The following is a 21062-nucleotide window of genomic DNA, read 5'->3' as shown; positions in this document are numbered from 1 at the left end:
AGCTGAGTCCGCGGCACGTGAAAAAGGCACAGCCAGGTGCGGCCTGACGCGGGTCGGGGTGCAGAGGAGACTGCCCTAGACTGCCACGGCGTTGGGGTGCAGAGGAGACTGCCCTAGACTGCCGCGGCATCGGGGTGCAGAGGAGACTGCCCTAGACTGCTCTTGGGGACATGGGGAGTCAGGAGGATCGCTCAGGCGTGAGAGGAACGGATGCTCTACTTTGACGTCTCAAAGAAACAGCGCACAGAGAAGCTCCCTGTTCTTCAGGCGTTAGTGCTGGGTCCTCCCGCCTTGTTTGCAGATGAGGACGAGTGGTACAGAGCGCGGGTCTCCTGCCCCACAACACAGCTGGTCAGGACTGAACCCAAATGCCAACCCCAGGTCTCCATGGAGACAGCTGGCTCGGGGCTGGGACAGAGGCGGGTTTGGGTCTGAGCTCTAGTTCTCTGCTCGGAGGAGCTCAGAAAGCGGCACGCATCCTCAGACACCAGGTGCTGAGCCGATTCCCAGGGCGGGCGGAGGAGGCGCCTGGCCTTCCCGTTCCTCATCTGAAAACAGGGCCAATGCCCCTGCGGGTGTACTGGGGATTGGATGAGTGCGAGCGGGTGCCTGACCCAGGGGTGCTGGGCGGAAGCGGCCGGGGTGAAGCGAGCTGCTTCTGCTCATGTAACACACGGGCGCAGCCTCTCTGCAATCCGCTGTGGCCACAGCCCTGCGCCTTCGCTCACAGGATGGTTCCCAGAGACTGGGCTTCCCACTGCCAGGGGCCACCTGCAAGCCTGCAGCCACAGCAGCTTCTACAAATACGTCATCTGAAAACACTCAGCTCAACCTGTCCTCTAAGCTGCACAGCTTTCTCTGCTCCTCCAAAGCTGGCCGCTGTGATGGGGAAGTCCCCAGAAGGGCCCCCTCAACCACCAGCTGGCCACTGCCGCTTCTCCAGCCGGGCGACGCGTGGTCCCCACTAGAAACTGCGTCTTACAGGATGAGGGACCCCCACCACCTTAGACCCCAAATCAGGGGCCGACACAGTCATTCCTGAAAACATGCCTTTTTCCTGAGCCATCAGTTCTAATTGTACCTTCATAGTTGGCACACTTTATGTGTGGAGAAAAGATAAGCAAAAAAAGGTATATCATTTCAGTTCTAAAAGAAATTTAGTTGTTTTCATAGATGGAGTGCATGTTCTCAGAACCTAACTAATTCAAACAGATTTGTAAGATGGAAACCAACTCGAGTTAAACCTCCTTAAGATTTTACAGTGTAGAACTGTTGGGACATAATGACATAGAGATGCAGGTACACATAAATACTGGTTCGCGTGGATGGAGAAGTGCGGATAACTGGGCAAAAGCCACCTCAGAGTCCCTTTTCTTTGGGGGTCAGCGCGTGGGGCGCGGGGTGGATGCCTCAGAGACTGTCTAGATTCAGGGCTGCGATCTGTGGGGAGGAAAGGAGGGAGGTGCCTGGCGAGGGTTGCTGCGAGCTCGAGATGAAGGCAAGACCAGGCTGTCTGCTCGGGGGCCACGGTGGGTGACTGATATGGAGCTGGGGTCCGAGGTGGGTATGCAGGGACCGCACCGAGGGGACGCTACGCTGGTGGGGCCGGGGTCCTGGCTGAGCTGCCCCTCGGACAAGGAGGACACACGCGCCAGGCGGCACTGACCGGAGATGGAATGACAGGCGAGAGGACGCAGAAACGAGGGGCAGGCGTGTGCGCGCCAGGGCGCTGGGGAAACGCGGACTTACTTTCTGGAGGGACCCTATCTTTGTGCGGGCATCCGGACAGACTGCGGTGATGCGGATAAAGCCCGGTTACGTGGCCCGTTCCATCGCACCCAGGGGTGGGGCACTTGCTCTCTTTCTTTTCTGCTCTCGAGGGATCTAAAAGCGATAACAGGTGTCAAGAGAATGAATTTTTTTTTCAACCAACCAAAGACAAATGTGATTATTTAACAATCTGAAGAGACCTTGATACATAAAGACGTAAAGCAGGTGTCGGGGGCACACTGCCACATCCTGGGTCGTTCTCTGGTTCCAGGTGATTTTTTTTTTTTAACCTTAAACGGTGTAATCATGAATCATATTTTACTTTCGATGCTAAAGAAAAAAAGGCTCTCCCTATCTGAACTCTTGATTAATCATTTCCCGTGTGTTACATGATAAGTTGTTGCTCAAAGAAATCAACATAAATAATGATGAGACAGTGACCTTCTCAGAGAACAAGACATCTCCATAATCCTTCACCAACTGCTTCGTGACATCCAACCAGGAAACATAACATCTTTTAAGCACTCTGCAGCAGAGTTTCTTACTGAATTCTCTGATCGTATGCGCCATTAACTGCACAATTTTACTGGTACTGAAATGTCTTCTCTTGAAACACTGTTCTTAGGACACAAATTCAGTGCTTTTCTCAAGACAGACTGAACTCTCAGAAGGCACTGCAAGCAAATGACCGAAATGGCAGGACTCCCACCTGACAGAGGTGATGGGCAATCAAGAACGTTTCAGAAGCTGCTGCAGCAGTAATTTGTTTTGATCTCTTCGTCTGTGCTTGGAGCCAGAGGAAGGCTTGGACAGCTGTGCGAGCATGCACCAGACTATGGGGCAGCACTTCTGGGCAGCCCGGGGGTGCTGTGGTGCCCACGGGGTGGACGCCAGATGCCAGAGTGCGGTGACATTGCCAACAAAATTACCCTAGACCAGAACTGGCCGCAGCTCATAAATGTGCAGAAAATAACCCCAGAACCTATTTCTACGATGAAGCCCAGACCAAACAGTAACATCAGTGTGCGAAACACTGCTTTTGAACCAGTTTTCAAAACGAGACGCACAGATGAACCACAGATGGCGACCACTAGAAGTCTGGCCCGGGGAAGCTACAGGTAACGGATCTTTCGGGATTTAATGCTTTTATATTGATACTGCGTAATCAGGCCAATAGTAATTTTTCTAGTAAAACATCTAGAAAACAGATGTTTTACTTTTGGAGAAGGATTCATTTTATATCAAGAAAGAGGATTGGTCTAAAATTTTTGGAACTTTTATAAAATTTTTTTCTTAATCATTTATGTAAACTTGAAATAGACATAGGACTCACAGGAATATATATATATATACTTTTATGTTTGCATAAAAATCCTTCCTTTTATTGTTTAGCTAACATTTTATTCTCTAAAATATATCTTCCAGGTCCTGGAATCTCTTAGTGAGAGATATGTCCTAGATACAATGGTCAGCTACTTTCTGCCTTTATTTACAGATAATCAACTCTGAAAACAAATCTAAACCTATGCTTCTGTGACTTCAATTTCCAAGTATCTTTAAATTTGAGATTCTCTGACAACCAAAGGCTCAGCATTTTATTGCCTTTGAGTAATTTCATAGTAATAGTGGTATAACTGAATGGATGCAAATATAAAATAGTAAGTGCAAGTAACCATTTCAAAGGAAAATATTATTTAAGATCATAAATTAAAGATATCATTTAAAATAATAAACTAGATATAAATGACTTTAAAGGATAAAAACATAAGTTATAACTATTAGGAATCATTATGTGGCTCTTTTCCATGAGTTTTTACAGTTTCCTAACAAATTATACTATGTCACGACCTTGAGAGTGTTCTGAAGCTCAGAGCAGATTTGTGTGAACACCATGCGTCTCTGGCCACTGCAGGTTTGGAGACGCCCGGGGGTACTCTCCTCTCGATGCCTGTGTCCTGGGGGAGGGCGGTCACGTCTGCCTTCACCAACACCCCCACCTCCTTGCTTTCTCCCTTCTCACAACCCCAATTCATCTTGAAAGCAAATCCTTGAGCAAACGCAAAACAACCAAGCAAGCAAAACCGGCCAACAGTCTACCCCAAAGGCTCGCAGCGACATCCAGAAACACCTGCGCGCTGGCTCTAGCCCTTCCCTTTCTCCCTTTGGAGTAGACACTTGAGGAGAAGGTGGAAAAAGTTTTGTGATGAACTTTTGTTTTAGCTCAAGCTTTTGGAAAGGTTACTCATCTATAATTTAAATCATTTTGAAGAGATTGTGTATGAATGAGAATTGGTATGAGTGTTCTCTCCATGTTTAATATAGCAGCAGAGAAGCTGACCATAGATTGTTGATACGCACTTGGCCATGCCTGCCAGGCTCCTCTGTCCATGGGATATCCCAGGCAAGAATACTGGAGTGGGCAGACAGTGCCTTCTCAGGGGATCTTCCTGACCCAGGGATGGAACCAGGTCTCTGCATTGCAGGCAGATTCTTTACTGCCTGAGCCACCAGGGAAGCCCAGGAGGGCAGATAGCTTTTTTAAAATAGGAGACACTTTCTCTCTCTCCCCACATTGGTGTTCTTCCTTGGCTTTATTATTTGGTTCTGCATGTAACTACGACATCTTCAAAAGAAATTTGGGAGCGACGTGGAACACACTGAGAGGAAATGGAGGTGTGCTTTGACCAGAGGGGGAGGATGTGGAAAACCTGGGGAGAGGCTGAAGTCGTCAGGGAAGTCCAATCCCCAATCTTCCCCCCTTTCAGGGAAAAAGCGCATCTCCGTTTGGGGATTTTAGTGTTTGTTTCCATTCTGTCCCTGTTTATTGAGGGGAAACAAGTGATCCAAACTCCACTTCTTCCCCAAAACAACACAAAACAACAATAACAAAACAAAGTGAGTGAAAATCTACAGCGGGTTGCTGGGTTGGAAGAGACCGCAGAAACCAGCACAGGCACAGGAAGCCCGCGTGCATGAGCCCGTGTGGCTGCCTTCGCAACCAGACTCAGGCCTGAAACACTCTGCAGAGAGCCGTCGTGTCTGTCCCGACCCAGTCCCCAGGGAAGGACACCGTTTCTTCCCAAGTGCTCCGAGTCTGTGTGTGTGTAGGTCGCTTCAGTCGTGTTCGGCTCTGCGGCCCCGTGGCCTATAGGCCACCGGGTTTCCCTGTCCATGGGGTTCTCCAGGCAAGAACACTGGCATGCGCTCCCAACCCAGGGATCGAACCCGCGTCCCTCATGTCTCCTGTATTAGCATGCGAGTTCTTTACCACCAGTGCCACCTGGGAGTCTCAAATATCCAACTACGGATTTCTAAGAGACTGTTCGTTATAACACAGTCGTTGCATCTCCGGGTCTTGTAACACCCAAAGCAAGCCTGGCAATCCCCTGAGCTCCATGCCATGGTCTTCACACGCTGCCCTTCACAGGGTCTGGCCTACACCTGCCTTACTGAAACGGCCGTCAGTACCCAAGCACCTGGCACATGCAGGACCCAGCAGGCCTGGCTGAGGTCCGTCTCCAGTGGAGTTAAAGAAAAGCCCGATGCGCCCCTGGGGGTGCATGCCCATCGAGAGGAAAAAACACACCTGTGTCCACACAGAAGTGGGTTCTGACTGTGTGACGTTGCCCTAGCAACTGATTTCCAAAGCAAAATCTGAACCTCGTTATAAGGAAACAATATTCATAAGGAATAGGACCACACCCAAGACAGAAGACCTTTCTGGCACAACTAGGGAAGGATTTAGGGAATCACCAGTTTCATTCTTGAAGTTTCTTCTTCTCACTTGGTTCTGAAAGAGTCTTGAAACTGAAATATTCACAAGCTCCTACACAAGGTCAAATTATAATCCACTTCATACTGAAAGCGAACATGGCTGTTACTGGAAACCTGCCGTCGACCGTTCAGGCTGGAAATATACACCTACACGTATTAGGTGTAGCAAACGTGTATGCATGTGGCTAAATGCACAGACCCACGCAGATGTGCACCCACACACTTCACAACTGGAAGCCTGGTTGGAGCTATGGCAGAGGATGGTTTTGAGTGCTTCCTGATAAAGCAAGCACCGTGACTGCTTCCGCGGTGGCTGGGAACAGAGAGGGGTGGGTACGCCAAAAGGACAACTACTGGTCTCCGCTGGGGACACGCGGCTCCCGTCACTGACCAGCTACTTAAGACAATGGACGTGGAGCCACTGCCCTCGCCTCACGTCAGTGGTCATTCTGCTGCTACCATCCAGGCCTAGCAGGGATGCCTCCCTTGGGGGAGGTTCCATCAGTACCGGTCACTGGACGATAATTTCATAAATCAAGGACTTCCCTGGTGGCTCAGATGGTAAAGCCTCTGCTTACAAGGCGGGAGACCCGGGCTCAAACTCTGGGTACGGAAGATCTCCTGGAGAAGGCGATGGCACCCCACTGCGGTACTCTTGCCTGGAAAATCCCGTGGATGGAGGAGCCTGGTGGGCTACGGTCCATGGGGTCGCAAAGAGTCGGACATGACTAAGCGACTTCACTTTCACTTTCATAAATCATGACACCACCTACTCAATGCAATTCGAAATGCACACTTCACCCCCCTTGGCTAATTGTCACCTAAACCCTTCCCACTCCACACGGCCTGTGGCTCACCTGCGAGAAAACAGACTCATCCTAAGATTCTCTATCACGTGACCGGCGTGTGCTCTCACCCTGGATCTCCAAGACATGCGTCTTCCCCTGAAATATCATGTTATTAAGCTGCTTTGTGCATTTCTCAGACAGATATGTTATTTGCTCTTTGGAGACATAACCATGAGGCATAATTCTGGAATCACCTACAAGAAGCATGCACTGGTGATGCAGCGTGGTGAGATGCCTCCGTGAGCGGCAGCCTACGCCTGACAGCTTTCGCCCTAGCTCCCGCTTCCACGAGGCCACTTACGTTAGGTAGAAATATTACCTTTACCATAGTATGGCTTTTTGACATGGCTGTCAGCGGACTTAGGCTTCCTCTCCTCCCCAGGGAGCGGCCGTGGGGACTGGTCCTCGAAGGACCGCAGACTGTCCCTCCGGCCCGCCTCCAGCGCCATCTTCTCCCTCATGGCCTTGGCCCTCTCGGTCTCCAGGGCGATGGCTTTCTCCAGGAGGGTCAGGTTGCCCTTGGTCATGTCAAACACCTCCTCCGACCGGTCGGAGGTCACGGAGGCGGCGTCGTCGTCGCGCTCGCGGTACCCGCCGTCCTCCTTGGCACAGCTGGAGAACGTTCTGGGCCGGGGGCTCAGCTGCTCCTCCAGCCGCATCAGGTTCATCATGTCCGAGTAGCTGCGGTCCGGCGTCCGGCCCGGGAAGTCGTCTTCCGGGCGGCCGTGCGCGCGCGGGCCGGCGCCGGGCGGGGGCGGCCGCTCCTGGGGGCTGCCCTCGCTCAGCTTGCGCGCCAGGTCGAAGCACTGGTTGCGGAGACACTCCAGGCTGCTCAGACACACCTCCTCGTCGCTCTCCTCCACCAGCTTGTCCGCCAGCCCGTTGTTGGCCGGCTTGCCCAGCATCCCGTAGCTCAAGGTCCGGCCGTCGGGCGGCGCCAGCGCGTCCGCGTAGGCGCGGTCGCCCGGGTGGTCCCCCAGCACGGCGCCGTGGCCCTGGGCCAGCAGCTTCAGGGAGTCCACCGTCTCCCTGACCACGTCGCTGTCGAGGTCCAGGCTGAGCTCGCCCTTGCGGCCGGGGACCTCCGTCTTGTCGCTGTCGTCCTCCAGGCTGTGCGACGTGCTGCTGTTCATCTCGGACTCGGTGCGCGCGCGGTACGCCGCGTCCTCCGCGATCTTGCCGAGGTTCAGCAGCGACTTGGCCACCAGCTCGTCGTAGTTGTCGTACTCCTCGTTGTTGTTGTCGTCCTTCTCCGCGTCCTGCAGCGCGCGCGCGCCGTGGCAGCCCAGCTGGTGGTCTTCTGCAAAGAGAGCAGACAAGAGGACACACGAGAAAACAAGAGGGAAAAGCGGCTAGAACTTGTGGCTGCAACAGCGCAGAAGGCAAGCTCGGGGCGCGGCCGTCTGGGACCTGGAGGCCCCCTGCAGGTCTGCAGGCGGAAGGGACATAAAAGGGGCACAGGGGGCTGCTACAGACTAGGGGTTCCGGAGTTGACAGACAAGCCGCTGGATAGCGGAAACATAGTCTTGTTGCTGTTTAGTTGCTAAGTCGTGTCCGATTCTCTGCAACCCCATGGACTGCAGCCCACCAGGCTCCTCTGTCCATGGGATTCTCCAGGCAAGAATACTGGAGTGGGTTGCCATTTCCTCCTCCAGGGGATCTTCCTGAGTCAGGGATCGATTTCCCATCTCCTGCATTGGCAGGTGGGTTCTTTACCACTGAGCTACCTGGGAAGCCTAAATATAATTTTAAAATATTACTTTGTCATTACTTCTAAATTTTAAGCATTGCTTTTAAAATTGGATTTATTTACTGCCTGACCACGTGCATAATAATGATATCCATCGTATGACTAGGCTTTCTAAGAGTTTGTGAACTTGTCGTCACCTTGTAAGCAGATGTTCACAACAATTGCTTTTAAAATGCTTTCATAGAGATGCTTGGGCAGCACAGAAGAAAGCCCAAGGTTCTGGCGGGTCCTGCTGGGGTCCCAACATGCCAACATTGGGGGCCCTGCAGGTTGCCGACATCTCGACATTGGTGGGTCCTGCCGGGGTGCTGACATCCCGACATTGGTGGGTTCTGTGCCGACACCGACCCTGGGCAGTCAGTACCAAGAGCACATGCTAGGGTTGAGAGTGGCTTTGAATTTTCTACCTTAGAGCCAGTTTATCAAGATACACTGTGAAGCAACAAGCCCCAGCAAAACTTAGAAGGTACTCTGATTCACTGTATCTCAGTGGGCTGGAGATGGTGGGTGGGGAGAAGTACACAGTGGCCAGACGCCCATTAAAAGCAGGAGTGCAGTGAGTTAGCACCAATAGCACACCATCCAGCACTGCTGGGGTCATCCTGTGCCTCGGCAAGCCTGTGGCCAGCTGGCAGATACACCGTGTGCATGACCATCTGAGCCGGCGGATATAACGTGTGGATAAATGTCATGTCGACACTCACAAGAATTCGGGAATACTCATTTTAAAAAGGACCGTGTTAAAAATTACACTCACCCCTGTATTCGATGGCATCACCACTCGATGGACCTGAGTTTGAGCAAGCTCCAGGAGTTGGTGATGGACAGGGAAGCCTGGTGTGCTGCAGTCCATGGGGTTGCAAAGAGTTGGACACAACTGAGGGAGTGAACTGACCTGAACCCCTGTATTTCATCTGAAACATATTCTAACTCTAGAGGGATATTTGTAGAGTATGCATCGTTCCCCTCATGCTACACAGTCACTACCACATATATTGCAAAGTATAGATAATACTAAATGGATTTGCAAATGGATTCCCCCACCCACTTTAGGTTGGATTTGGTTAACTGCCTGCCATTTTCAAATATACTCCTTGTTTCTATGATTAAACAAGCCAGAGTAAGAAGAATTTTTAAAGTGTATTAGTGAGGAAATGAGGTGTATTGATTGCTAGAACATACTGGGTGATTCAGAGCTGAGTCAGGGGGCCCAAGAGTTTTCTTTATGGATTCTGTGCTGTCTCCTTAGAAAAGGTTTTTGTTGGTGAACGGGGTTGGACATCAACACGTCAGTAACAGAAAGTAACATCCTTGCTGGCCCACACGTGGAACCAACACATTTTTGAAATTTAACATCTCTCTAAACATCAGCAAATCAAAATTGTCATATATTAGTCAGAGAGTATCATTAATTGTATGAAATAAATGTTGTCGCTGCTTTGGATAATTTCTAGGAGTTGATAGCCTGAGAATGAGCATACGTGTTTTCCAAAGAGCAGCAAAAGGAAAACAAAACCAGTGAACACATCAGAAATACCGAGGAAGCATTCAGCTAACAGTACATCACTCACGGCCAGGGTGAGGCTTTCAAAACCGAGAGGCCACCCTCTGTGTCCTCGAGGCTGCTTGACCCCTGCCGTGAGCATGGGGATGGCAGGAGAGACGGCTCCAGGCGCGAAAGATCCTTGTGGGTAACGGACTTTCTCAAGGTATCAGTATTTAACTCTTTAAAAACACATGTGAGACAAAGTCAAGCCTTAATGATGTGGACGGATGGAGGGGGTCCATCAGGAACCTGCCAACAAGCAGGTTCGAAGCTTCAGCCTCCAGAATTCAAGGTCACTCACAGTGAGCTTTTGGAATTCCGTCTCTGATTTCGTGCTTTCAGGCAGTTTACCCTTCTAGTTGTGTTTTCGCTGAGGCTCACGATGAACAGGACCACGTGGGGAAGTGGGCAGTGAGAGATGGTCCAGAAGTCTCTGGGCCAGCTAGGCATTAACAACGTGGTCTTCATGGCCCACAAACTGAATTTTCAATCCAAAGAGATTCAAGAGTCAGTGGGGGTAGTTCTTCATGTGATGAATGATCCAGGAAACAGGGAGAGTGTGTTTGCGATGAGAAAAGATGTTTTACCAGAAAATTATTTTATAGTTCAGGTCCACATTCTAAACAAAAGAGCACGGCCACTGAGAGGTTAAGGAGAAGGCCCCGCATCTCTGTGGTCTTTCTGCCCGGGTGGAGGCTCTTCTCTAGCAGAGCGGCTGCAGTAACTCACGGGGAGGACACGTGCAGCGGGCAGCCTTGGGCTTGCCTTTGGGAGGGGCTCCCAGTGTGTCCACGCCGCTGGAAACTGGAGGAGGGCTGATCCAGCCACTCGAGGGGACGGCCCTGCGCCCAGGAAGCGTAGGCGGTTCAGGAGCTCAGCCCACTGGGCCTCCACAGCATTTCCTCATCGAGTACACCGGGATCTTTGTTCGGATTCTATGCGTCTTTTGGATTCCAATGTGAGCTTTGTGAAATGTTGTAGGTCTGAACTTTATCTTTTGAATCAGATTGTTAAAAACAATTTATGCTCAAAGCTACAATTAGAAAACAGCAACAAAAAATTCTCTAAAAAATGGAGCCATGTAGGAAAATTTTTCTTCTCCATCCCCATAACCAGAATTTGATGTGGTTAGAACTCTGTGGATTATAATCTTTTAAAACCAAGTGCAGACTTCAATGAGCATTTTGTCTCCAAAGGTTAGTCTGAGACCCACCTTTTGATTCTTTCAGCATCTAGAATCAAAAGGTAGGTTGCTGTTGTTCTTTCCAGACGTTAAAACCTCTCAAGTAGACAACAGATTAAAACAAAAACGTAGAAGAACGGGAAGAAGAGACACTTCTTCACAGCAGAAATTCTCCAGGTCTGCCGGGTCATAGAAGACGTGGTCTAAGAGGCCACCCTCCATGGGTTGCAAATCACAAAAGCCCACAGTTTCCTGCAGCCCTTCATGTAGGAAAGGTCACTCCTGGGCATCACCCTTCCTCTGGTGGTGAGAAGGGCGGAGGCTGGGAAGAGCAGGCCTCGTGGACCAGAGGCCCACTGACCTCACTGAGGGCCCCCCCCCAGCTCCCCGACTGTACTGAGCACCCAGGGGAGCGCAGGACTGCACGGGGCAGGGTGGACACTGAGGTCCCCTTTGCAGAGTGGAAGTGCCCCTCCTGGGTGTCCTGGGTTCCTGAGTTCAAATTCCGAGAGCTCGGGGTGGGTTCTCGATGGGCAGAGCAACGAATCAGCCTCTGAGAGCTGGCCCAGGGCCCCCTTGGCCTCTCCCCCAGAACCCGCTGCTTCTTATTTTCTTCTTATATGCAGACATACAACCCCTTTCTTCTTCTTCCTCCAAACAACAGGCATTTCTGCACCAGCACCAGCCCTGTGCAGCCCCAGAGCATCCAGTGCTGGCTATTCATTTACTAGTACAGGTCAGACCTGCCCCAGGGCGCCAGGCACAGCCCTGCAGCTACAGACTGCAGTGACCACAAGCGTGGACTGGAGAGTTGCCTTTTTTTTTTTTTAAACATTGTTATTATTATTGATGTGAACTATTTCAAAAGTCTTTATTGACTACATTATCGTATTGTTTTATGTTTTGGTTTTTTGGCCGTGAGGCATGTGGGTGGAATTTTAGCTCCCCGACCAGAGATGGAACCCACACGGCCTGCGGTGGACCTGGGAAGTCTTACCCACTGGACCACCAGGGAAGGCTGATGCCTGGGTTACGTTAATAAAATACTCAGCATCTCTCAAAGGTTGTTTAAGATGGATGGTTGCTATCTGGCACAAGACTTCCCTATTGACTGTGAAAAAATATTTAGAATTCCCCGGGACTGTTTTCTGGTTAAGGAAGTAGAATACTGCATGCCAGCCGGTCAGAGTCTCCCTGCAGTGTGTGCACCAGAGGACCCCTGATGCCCAGAGACCAACTCACAGGCTCCTCAGGGGCACAGTGGTCCCCGCTGGGGCCTGGACAGGGGGGTCCTCCTTCTGCAGGTGCTCTACTGGGGGGCAGCCCCCACACCTGAGGGCCTTGCTCTCACGGGGCATCGTCCCCTCGTCTCCTGCCCGCTGCTGCGAAGTTGCCAGGATGCAGGCGATGCTCAGAGGTAGGAGAGCCAGACGGGCCCCCGCCGGGATGAGCCCCTGCAGATCGGGAAGGACAGACAGTTCCCCTGAGGAGCGTCCTTCGCCTTCACCGCTGCCCCTGGTCCTGAGCTGTCTGTCCCTGCTCTCACGTCAGACAGCAGCTTCTCTGTCCTCACCGGAGCTCCTCCCGGCGGAGGTGATTTATGCGCAATCACCCGAAACGCACTTGCAGCCCTCCCTTCGGAGCTCTGCGTTCCCGCTTCCATGGCTGTTTCGCTGCGGTCTCCTCTGCGCACCTGTCTGCTCACCAACGGCTCGACCTGCTTCTCCCAGAAGGAGCGGTTCGCGGGACCAGACTCGTTCCTGCTGTGTGTCTGCTGCGGAGGCTCCGTCCCTGCAGTGGACACACGCTTCTCCACACCCCGCTGTCTCGGGCTCGGCACGGCGCACCCCGGGCACCGGGTCCCTGGTGAACATGCCGGGCTCCCCCCGAGCCCTGGGCTTCTGCACGTTCACCATGTCGGCTCCTGACCTTGCCAGAAGCCTTCCTTGGCCCGAGACGGACCCCATGAGACAGACCCGCACGGCCTGTCCCCATTGTCTCCATCGTGGGGGGCCAGAGTGACCTCGGGGCACAAACGGGGGTGGAAAGGGGCGGCTCTGGATGAGGCTGGGGTGCGGGTGTGGCGGCGCCTCCGTCTGTCGGTTCCTTGGGTCAAGTATTGTTTTTCCAGATGGCTTCCTCCAGCTTCAAAAAGGTCAGAGAGGACACTGCAGGGCACGTCTGTGTCCTGTTCCCAGCTGAGGTCCCAAGTGTCCCAGATCTGATGGGCCTGGGGAACACGGACACGGCCGTGTCTTCCCTCCACCACTGCTTACTGACCCGCGTTTGGGGCAGACGGGTGACCCCGGGGAGAGGGGTGGGCAGCAGGGACATCGCGGCGTCAGCGCCGGAAGAGAAGCAAACGAAGTCGACATAAAGTGTGCGGTCGGGTGGTGACCTGGGCCGTGAGGGACAGGAGACCCGGGCAGAGGTCACGTCAGGCGGAGTCAGGCCTGGCCGGCTGGGAGCTGGCCTCGGGGCCGAGACTGGAGAATGAGGGGCGTGCACCCCAGGAGCAGGCGGTGGCGGTGGGGAGCCAGTGGTACAGAGCATGCTGCCAGTTTCCTTAACTTAAATTCAAATTCAGGGTGTTTATATGTAAATGAGCACACGTGGCCAGGGGCTGCCAGGCTGGCTAGTGCAGTGCCAGCGCACGGAAGCGCAGCGGGAGCTGAGTGCTAATTCTGGCTTTGATAACCTATGTGCGCATTTAACTTACACTTGTTGGAAAAGACTCTGATGCTGGGAGGGATTGGGGGCAGGAGGAGAAGGGGATGACAGAGGATGAGATGACTGGATGGCATCACTGACTCAACGGACGTGAGTCTGAGTGAACTCTGGGAGTTGATGATGGACAGGGAGGCCTGGCGTGCTGCAATTCATGGGGTCGCAAAGAGTCGGACACGACTGAGCGACTGAACTGAACTGAACTGTAAATCCGACATGGACTGACAGGACTGCCCACCACCAGATCCCTGTGCAGTCTGGGAACAGCTCCAGGAGGTCTGGGGTCTGGCGGCAGGCACTGGTTAGCTGGCCTGGTTTGGAGGTGACACTCTGGTCCTGACCACAGTGTGGACTCAACTCCTTGGGGCAGATGGAAGGGCGCCCCGAGGGCAGAAGGCCTGTCTCCAGGGGAAGCCCGCTGCCCATAGCTGCAGCGAGGGAGGGGAGGCTGCCCCGCGTCTGCAGTGTGGTCCTCCCTGTCACCTGCCCACGGCTTCGCATCCCCTCTTTCCACTCCAATCAGACCTCATGCGTGGACAGCTGACTGATGGCGTCCAAAGAGCAGGCTAATATCTCGTCTCTACAGCTGCTCAGAAGAGCTCCATTGGCTTATTGATTCTATACTGTCCATTTCCTAGGCTGGAGCACGATTTTAAAATGCCTTTCAAGCTAAATGAGATAAACGGAAGTGAAAAATAACGGTTTTCACGAGGGATCCAAGTCGCATAATACTTTTCAGTGTAGGTCATGCACATTATGCTTCTTAAAGCTTTTATTCGTTAGGGATCTTCATTAGAAATGTGGGTGAATAAAGTTTTATTTATTCACTGCTTTGAGAACGTTTCTACTTGACATTTTAGGTTTGTGGTTTACCTATGTTTGGGGACTACAGAAGAGAATAGTCATACCCCACCCAGACAAGAGCTGCTTTGAAATCAGTAGTTTTCAGACTGAGACAGACGAGAGTACACTAACCAACTGCCTCTCTCGCTCTGCGTGTCTGTACGTGTATCACACACATGCACACGCGCATATGTACACACACCGCTTGGGGACTTTCCAAACTAGTTGGTTGACCTTTAACACCCTGATCCAGTAGAACAAGACTGCTGCTGATGCTGTAAACTCCGGGGTGCAGAGAAGTCTGAAGATTTTGGTCCTGCTGTTTGACAGACAGGTTTGATGTGGCTGTTCCTAGGAGTATGATTGGGAGGAACTTGGGGGTGCGGGAACCCCCTTCTCTTCAAGCGTATTCCATCCGTATCAGACAGAAAAGACCTCTCAGGAACACTACCACTTTCTATAGAAACCTAAGATGAAACTCACCAGTCTTCATTATCTGAAAACTTGAGTTCTTGCTTTCAACTCCCATCTTTAAATCCTCCTTCTTGGCTTATGGCTTCTAATTCTGCCCTTTGTGAAGAACTATTATGTACAAATTTTCAAGCACACGCTCCTCTTCCACACTATACTATGTTCTGAGGGCAAAGAATGGTGCCTGTTTAGGTTTTGGTTCCCACAGAGCCCCGTGCGCTTCTGTGTGCACAGAAAACTCACCCCACGTTTTGAGCTGAGCTGTCACTGAGCTCTGAGTCTTTAAGGTGACTCAGCCTTGATGGACACAGCATGTTTGCTCGGCGTCACTGCGGACCTTGGCCTCAGGATCATAGAAGGGCTCGAGTTTGTGCCTGGGAGCCCAGTTTCTTGCAAAAACTACCTGAATCAGTTGCTACACAGCCACTCTGGACCGCTCACCTGTCTCCAGCTTCAGTCTGTACGGCACCTGCGTTAGGCTTCGCAAGCAGGCAGTGAGGTGAGCAAAGGGCTGGTATTATCATCCTGACCTTTGGACGCCAGACTGAACTCCAGGGAGAGAGAGACACGTGCCTAGAGTGTCAGGACGTGCCTTCCCACCTTGCTCCACATCCCGCCAGGCTAGCAGGTGGAATAAAAATTAAATTAGGACAAAGAGGGCAGGAGGAGGAGGGGACGACAGAGGATGAGATGGCTGGATGGCATCACCAACTCAGTGGACACAAGTTTGGGTAAACTCCGGGAGTTGGTGATGGACAGGGAGGCCTGGCGTGCTGCGGTTCATGGGGTCACAAAGAGTCGGACACAACTGAGTGACTGAACTGAACTGAACTGAAGACAAAGACGGAACCTGGTCATCCCTCCAAGTAGACTTTAAAAACAGATCAAGTAAAGACATGTTAGATCTACTCTCTTACATCGACCATTTCTCATTATTATGTAAAAAGATTTTTCCCATACTTTATGCATGTTGCTGGCAACTCAAACGTACATGACTTCACTTTGTTAGCAAATTTTCTGGTTTGTATTGAAGCATCTGAAAATTCATGAAATATAAGATATAATTATATGTTCTAATTCTGTAAAATTAGCTTGAAAGGAGAAAGTTAACTTTTATTACAGATATCTAGAAATGTCTAATTCTGCCCTCACTCATTTCTAAGTGGTAGAGCCATACGCTTTGCCATATTTGAATACTAAACTTCCTAAAATGACATGTTCATGGATGAAGGGAGAGATTAATTTTTAAGATAAAAAGTTATCATATTCTTTCTCCCAACTGTGAATAGTTGAGACCTTGCCTTCTAAACACATCTTGGTTTCCACGCTGATCTCAGAACGCTTTTTTCTGCTGACTGCGGGAGAAAGCTGGTGGGCTAATTCTGATGTTCACAATCTGTCTGTGTTCCAACTCACTTCCCTCATCAGGGCCGTTTCCTGGGAAGGATGTGAGAGGGTACTTGGCTAATCAGTGCGAACTCCACGCCAAGAGGGAGGTTCAGGGGCCACAGCGGGAGACCCTCGCCTCTTCATCTGTCCTCGTCTTCGGGAAGCTCAAGCCTGTGTGTGCGTGTGTGCTCAGTTGCTAGGTCGGGGCTGATTCTCTGTGACCCACGGACTGTAGCTGGCCAGGCTCCTCTGTCCATGGGCTGCGCCAGGCGAGGAGACTGGAGTGGGTTGCCGTTTCCTCCTCCAAGGGATCTTCCTGACCAGGGATCGAACCCAGGTCTCCTGCATCTCCCGCATCGCAGGCGGATTCTTTACCGTCGCCACCTGGGAAGCCCCAAACTCAAGCCCACTGACTACAAGTTGTCACGACGTTTTAATTATGTGACTCCCAGTACATTACCCTGCATGAAAGAAAAAAAATACCCTGGAAACCGGGCAATTTAAAACGTCGTTTCTGTGAGGGTGGGCTTTGTCTTGAATTCCCTTCAAAGACAGATGCGTGTCTGCTGAGCAGCTGGAGGATGTTGGGGATGGCTTGCGGGGGCGGGCAGTGCACACAGAGCCCAGAGTCAGAACAGGACGGGCGCTGACCGCCCCCCGAGAAGGGGCCCCTGGTGGGAGAAGGGGTGAGGGGTGCCGCCTGACGACAGCTCACCGGGCTCTGCTCCGCACGGACCACCACCCCGGCACCCAGCTCGTCCCCCTGCCCAGAGCAGCCCGCGTATGCGTACACCCTCGGCGTGATGACCCACACTCCCTTCCAGCCACTCAATTCCTCTCAGACGTGAACTTCTGGGCATGCATACACGTCTTTGGCTGATTCATACACAGAACATGAAGCCAGGAAATCTCTAGAAAAGGAAGGTGTTTGCAATTTCACTTCATTTGACCCAATTGGGCAAATCAACTGTTCTCAAAGTTGAACTGTCAAGACAGCCCCAGATTCAAGTAAAGGGTAAGCAAAGAAAGGATTTACATATTTATAAATGTATTTCAGAAACAAAGCATATTAAGAAACTAAGTGTTAAAGATGGCAGAGGACGTGAGGGTCTTCTCTAGTCTGGACAGTACATTCCCATATTCTTCCTCATGGAATTTCCTTTCTTGTCAGTAGGCAAATACAATATATACCCCCGAGGAGACACAGACGCACATGCTTATTTTCTACACACATATATGTGTGTATCTATTATTTAAAGATGTGTTCTTTTTAGTGGGCTATACTATGAAAATAGACCGTGACTTACCAGGCATTAAACGACCACTGAATCTGTATTTCTCAAATTATGAGACTTTGAAAAGGTACTAACTACACCTTGCACAAAATCTGCTATTATAATCTACAACCCCTGGATAATCATTTTCTTAACTTTAGGATAACAAGGGAACTTTAATCTGATAATTACAGACTTAAACCACCATATGCATTTTGAAAATAAAATTCTTCATGCAAAAGTCCAGCCTATGGTAGGTCAACTGGACAAAATAGAATTTTGGTTAATTAGTTATGAATCTAACATAATCTGAAATGAATTACTCAGATAGCCTTTCCTGTTGTTGAAACAGGCAAAAAGTGATGTAAAGAACATGACTTCTGAAGAAAGAGAAACCACCAACAGAGTCCAAGCACACACCTGCCTCCTACAGAAAACAATCCCATGTTTCTGAGCCTCAGTGTCTGTCTCATCAGTGCACCGACAGGGAAGCAGTTTCCACCCCGCCCGTCTTCTTACACAGCCACGGCGAAGCTCAAGCACAGCACGCACGTCACTGCACTCGCTGGAAACGCACATTATTAGTGATATTTTGGTTCCTGTGTGACTGCACTGCCGGAGGAGTCTCAGAACTAAAACAAACACCTCATTTGCAAGTTATAACAGTTCTTCTGTAATCAGTGGTGCCTATGTAATAATTTGGTGGTTTGTATACATTTGTTTTCTCTATAACAAAACCTCTCAGTAAACGCCACATTTCAATTTATAATAGAGGTGGGGAAAGAAAACAGCATCCTTTTGGTAGAAATAGCCTGAGGTTTTACATCCCCGGTGAGGCCGAGGGCAGCTTGGCTTCATCCCTGCAGCTCCCAAGCAGCCCTGGCCCCTCTGGCGGGGGCCCTCGCTGGTGTGGACGGGCCTCCTGAGCAGCCCCATGGTGCCCCCCAGTCCTCCTGGCCCCACACGCTGCCTGCCTTGCCACCTCCTCTCTTAAGCACTGGCCACTGTCTGCGCTGTTGGCTCAGGAACAGACTAGGCCCCCCTCAGAGAAGATCCGCTGACGGCCGGCGATGCAACAGTCACCAAGAGTGCCCACCAGGACAGGCAACAGCACCTTCGAGACGCTGACCCAGCGCTCCGGTCACCAGACACCAGAGGCACTTTGCCCAGGTTTTCAGAAATGCCCAGTCACCTTCCTGAATGTGGACAGTGGGCAAAGACAGAGAATCAGTCCCTGGTGTTGGGGACAAACGAAAAAAAAAAAAAAAGAAATGCCCAGTCTCTGCCACTACACGGAGGGGAGGAACGCACGCTCTGTGGGGGTGCCCTGCAATCACACCGAGCTTCCCACATTACAGACGTGGCCGTGGGGGCAGAACTCACACTGGCTGGTGGTGATCCTGGCAGCAAACTCAGCTATCAAGTAAAACAAAATGCACGTGGGGAGGACTGAAAAACAGGAGCAGGCGGGCACACACCTTTCAAAGCCTGCCTGTCCTAAGTGGCCACAGCTAGGAGTCTGATCACGTGAAAGACACGGTTCATCAGCCCGGCTATGTCTCCTGGGGTCTAACCTTCCTGAAAATTCCTGGCCCTGGGGTTAGGGAATTCCTGCTGTTCAGTCCACTTGGCAGGTGTTCATGGGGGTAGATGGGGTCTTGGAACGCCTGTTCACAGGCTCCTGCAGTGGAGACTTCTCTCCAGGATAGAGAAGCTCTGTGGAACGTTCTCCAGGAACCAGGCCTCGGAAGTGGGCTCTTCTTAGGAGGGATGCATTTGTTTGACTTAGAAATCAGGCGAGCCTGTGACACCCCCAGCCCAGAGCTTAGTGTAAATCAGAACCTTGGTGCTGGGTCCATCAAATGGGCCATCTTTGAGGTATTGACTCTTTGGGACGTAGGATTTGATGAGAGCCTGTCCAAGAGGGAGTAACTGACTACACTTTACTGTCAAACTATTTGGTCACACTGACATACTTGTCGTTTAACAGAAGAGGTAGCCCAGTGATCCACAGGATGGGCAGCCTGGCTGAACCTCTCATTAGTAGCTCTAGTTGATTCCTTTCAAGTTCACGTAATCAATGATTCTAACTGGGGCTCAGCTGGGGAATCCAGAGCTGAGCATGAATTCTGACACCAGGAGCTGGCAGGCAATCATTTATCCTTCTGCTGGGCCTTTTCTTTCTGGAACCAACTTCCTTACATGCCTCTGCCATGGACTCGATGTTTGCAGAACACTGACTGGGTGCTGGGTGCCAGGTGACGGCGCGTGCTCAGATGCTATAACCATGCAATTGCTTCATGAACCTTGTTTACGCCCACTTGACTTTTCCTAGAAAACTCTCTCTAGCTTTGCTTTCTCACTTTTTAAAGCAATTCTAAGTGTCCAAGTCCGAGCAAACAAACCCAATACAGTCACAAGCTGAAGCCTATTGTTTCAATAAGGCTCTGTTCACTTCTGCAAAATATGTTACTTTGCATTTTTAAAAGTAGATTATTTAAACTGTAGCCCTAAGTAAGCTAAAATTGTCAGTCTAATTCTGGCAGACGGAGGGCAGAATCTACACTCTGATTAAGACACTTGGATAAATGAGGCTCCCGTGTGTGCACATCTCTCCCACCCTCATCCATCAAGCACCCAAACTTTTGCAACTTCAGATGTTCATGTCTACTGCTTTCGAAACACAGAGAGACAGTAGGGAAGAGCAGTATTTTATACCATCTTCATATGAAGCCATGGTTAAGCTGCAAATCATGAATCAGCCTCAACAATGGATGGTTTCACCCAGAACAGTACACATTGAATACAGCGTCCAGAAATGATTTTCCAAATTGGTCAGATCTCCAACTTCCCCATTCCACAGTTTTATTACCCAGAGCTGCTGTTTTTAATTCTCAGCATGGAAGTTCCATCTTCTCACCAATGACAGCACAGTCTGCTCAGCAGAGCGCGGTGTCTGCAGGTGGGGGTGCCCTCATGCTGATGCCCAGGCTGCCTCTGCACCACGAGACAAGGAGAATAAGCTGGGGAGACCCTGCTTCAATCCATGAGGTTTGTGTGTGTGTGTGTGTGTGTGTGTGTACAGGTACCTGTAGGTATGCCTGCATTATCCATGTAAATGTGTCTAATGGTTTTCATAAGTTCCTTTCATAAGGACCTAACTCATGACAGCAATCGAGGATTCTTTCACAAAAGTCAGGTTTCCTGGAACTAACCCGTATGACCTGTGAAGGAGGAATGTTGATTTGTGTCCACACCGAGGGTTAGCCATAACCTGCCCACATCGACAGGACCTGAAAATCTCACTCCACTGACGGACACCACTGTCCTTCGTGTTGGAAAATTAGCGCTTCTCCAAATTCAGATTCTCGAAGAGATTTGACCCCAAGGAAGAAGCATAAGGGGGAACAAAAAGATTTCTTTCACTTTTTAAAGCGGTTTGCCTTTTCTCTGAGGCAAACTCCAGGGCAGTAAAGACTAGAACTAG

The 21062-nt window shown here is 50.8% G+C and overlaps 1 protein-coding gene across 21 annotated transcripts in view; it reads right to left on the bottom strand.

Moving 5' to 3' along the window:
- MYT1L (myelin transcription factor 1 like) overlaps window positions 1-21062 on the bottom strand; it is a 393751-nt gene that overhangs the window by 85487 nt on the left and 287202 nt on the right. For 16 of the 21 annotated variants that reach the window (XR_015168803.1, XR_015168802.1, XM_086414068.1 and 13 more), the window contains 2 exons: window positions 6712-7692; window positions 1750-1884 (listed from right to left, as the gene is read on the bottom strand). Coding sequence is in view for 19 of the 21 variants with exons in the window: in XM_086414068.1 (XP_086270194.1) it covers window positions 1750-1884; window positions 6712-7692 (1116 nt within the window). In the remaining 2 variants the exon portion in view is untranslated. The remainder of the gene's footprint in view (window positions 1-1749; window positions 1885-6711; window positions 7693-21062) is intronic. The other 5 variants (XM_086414073.1, XM_086414076.1, XM_086414086.1 and 2 more) reach the window with 1 other exon arrangement.

The sequence above is a fragment of the Bos grunniens genome, chromosome 8, assembly GCF_055505025.1.
Source record: "Bos grunniens cultivar Pamir isolate PY7600 chromosome 8, Bosgru_T2T1.0, whole genome shotgun sequence".
Classification (NCBI taxonomy): Eukaryota; Metazoa; Chordata; class Mammalia; order Artiodactyla; family Bovidae; genus Bos; species Bos grunniens.
This window is presented reverse-complemented; position numbering and strand designations above follow the sequence as displayed.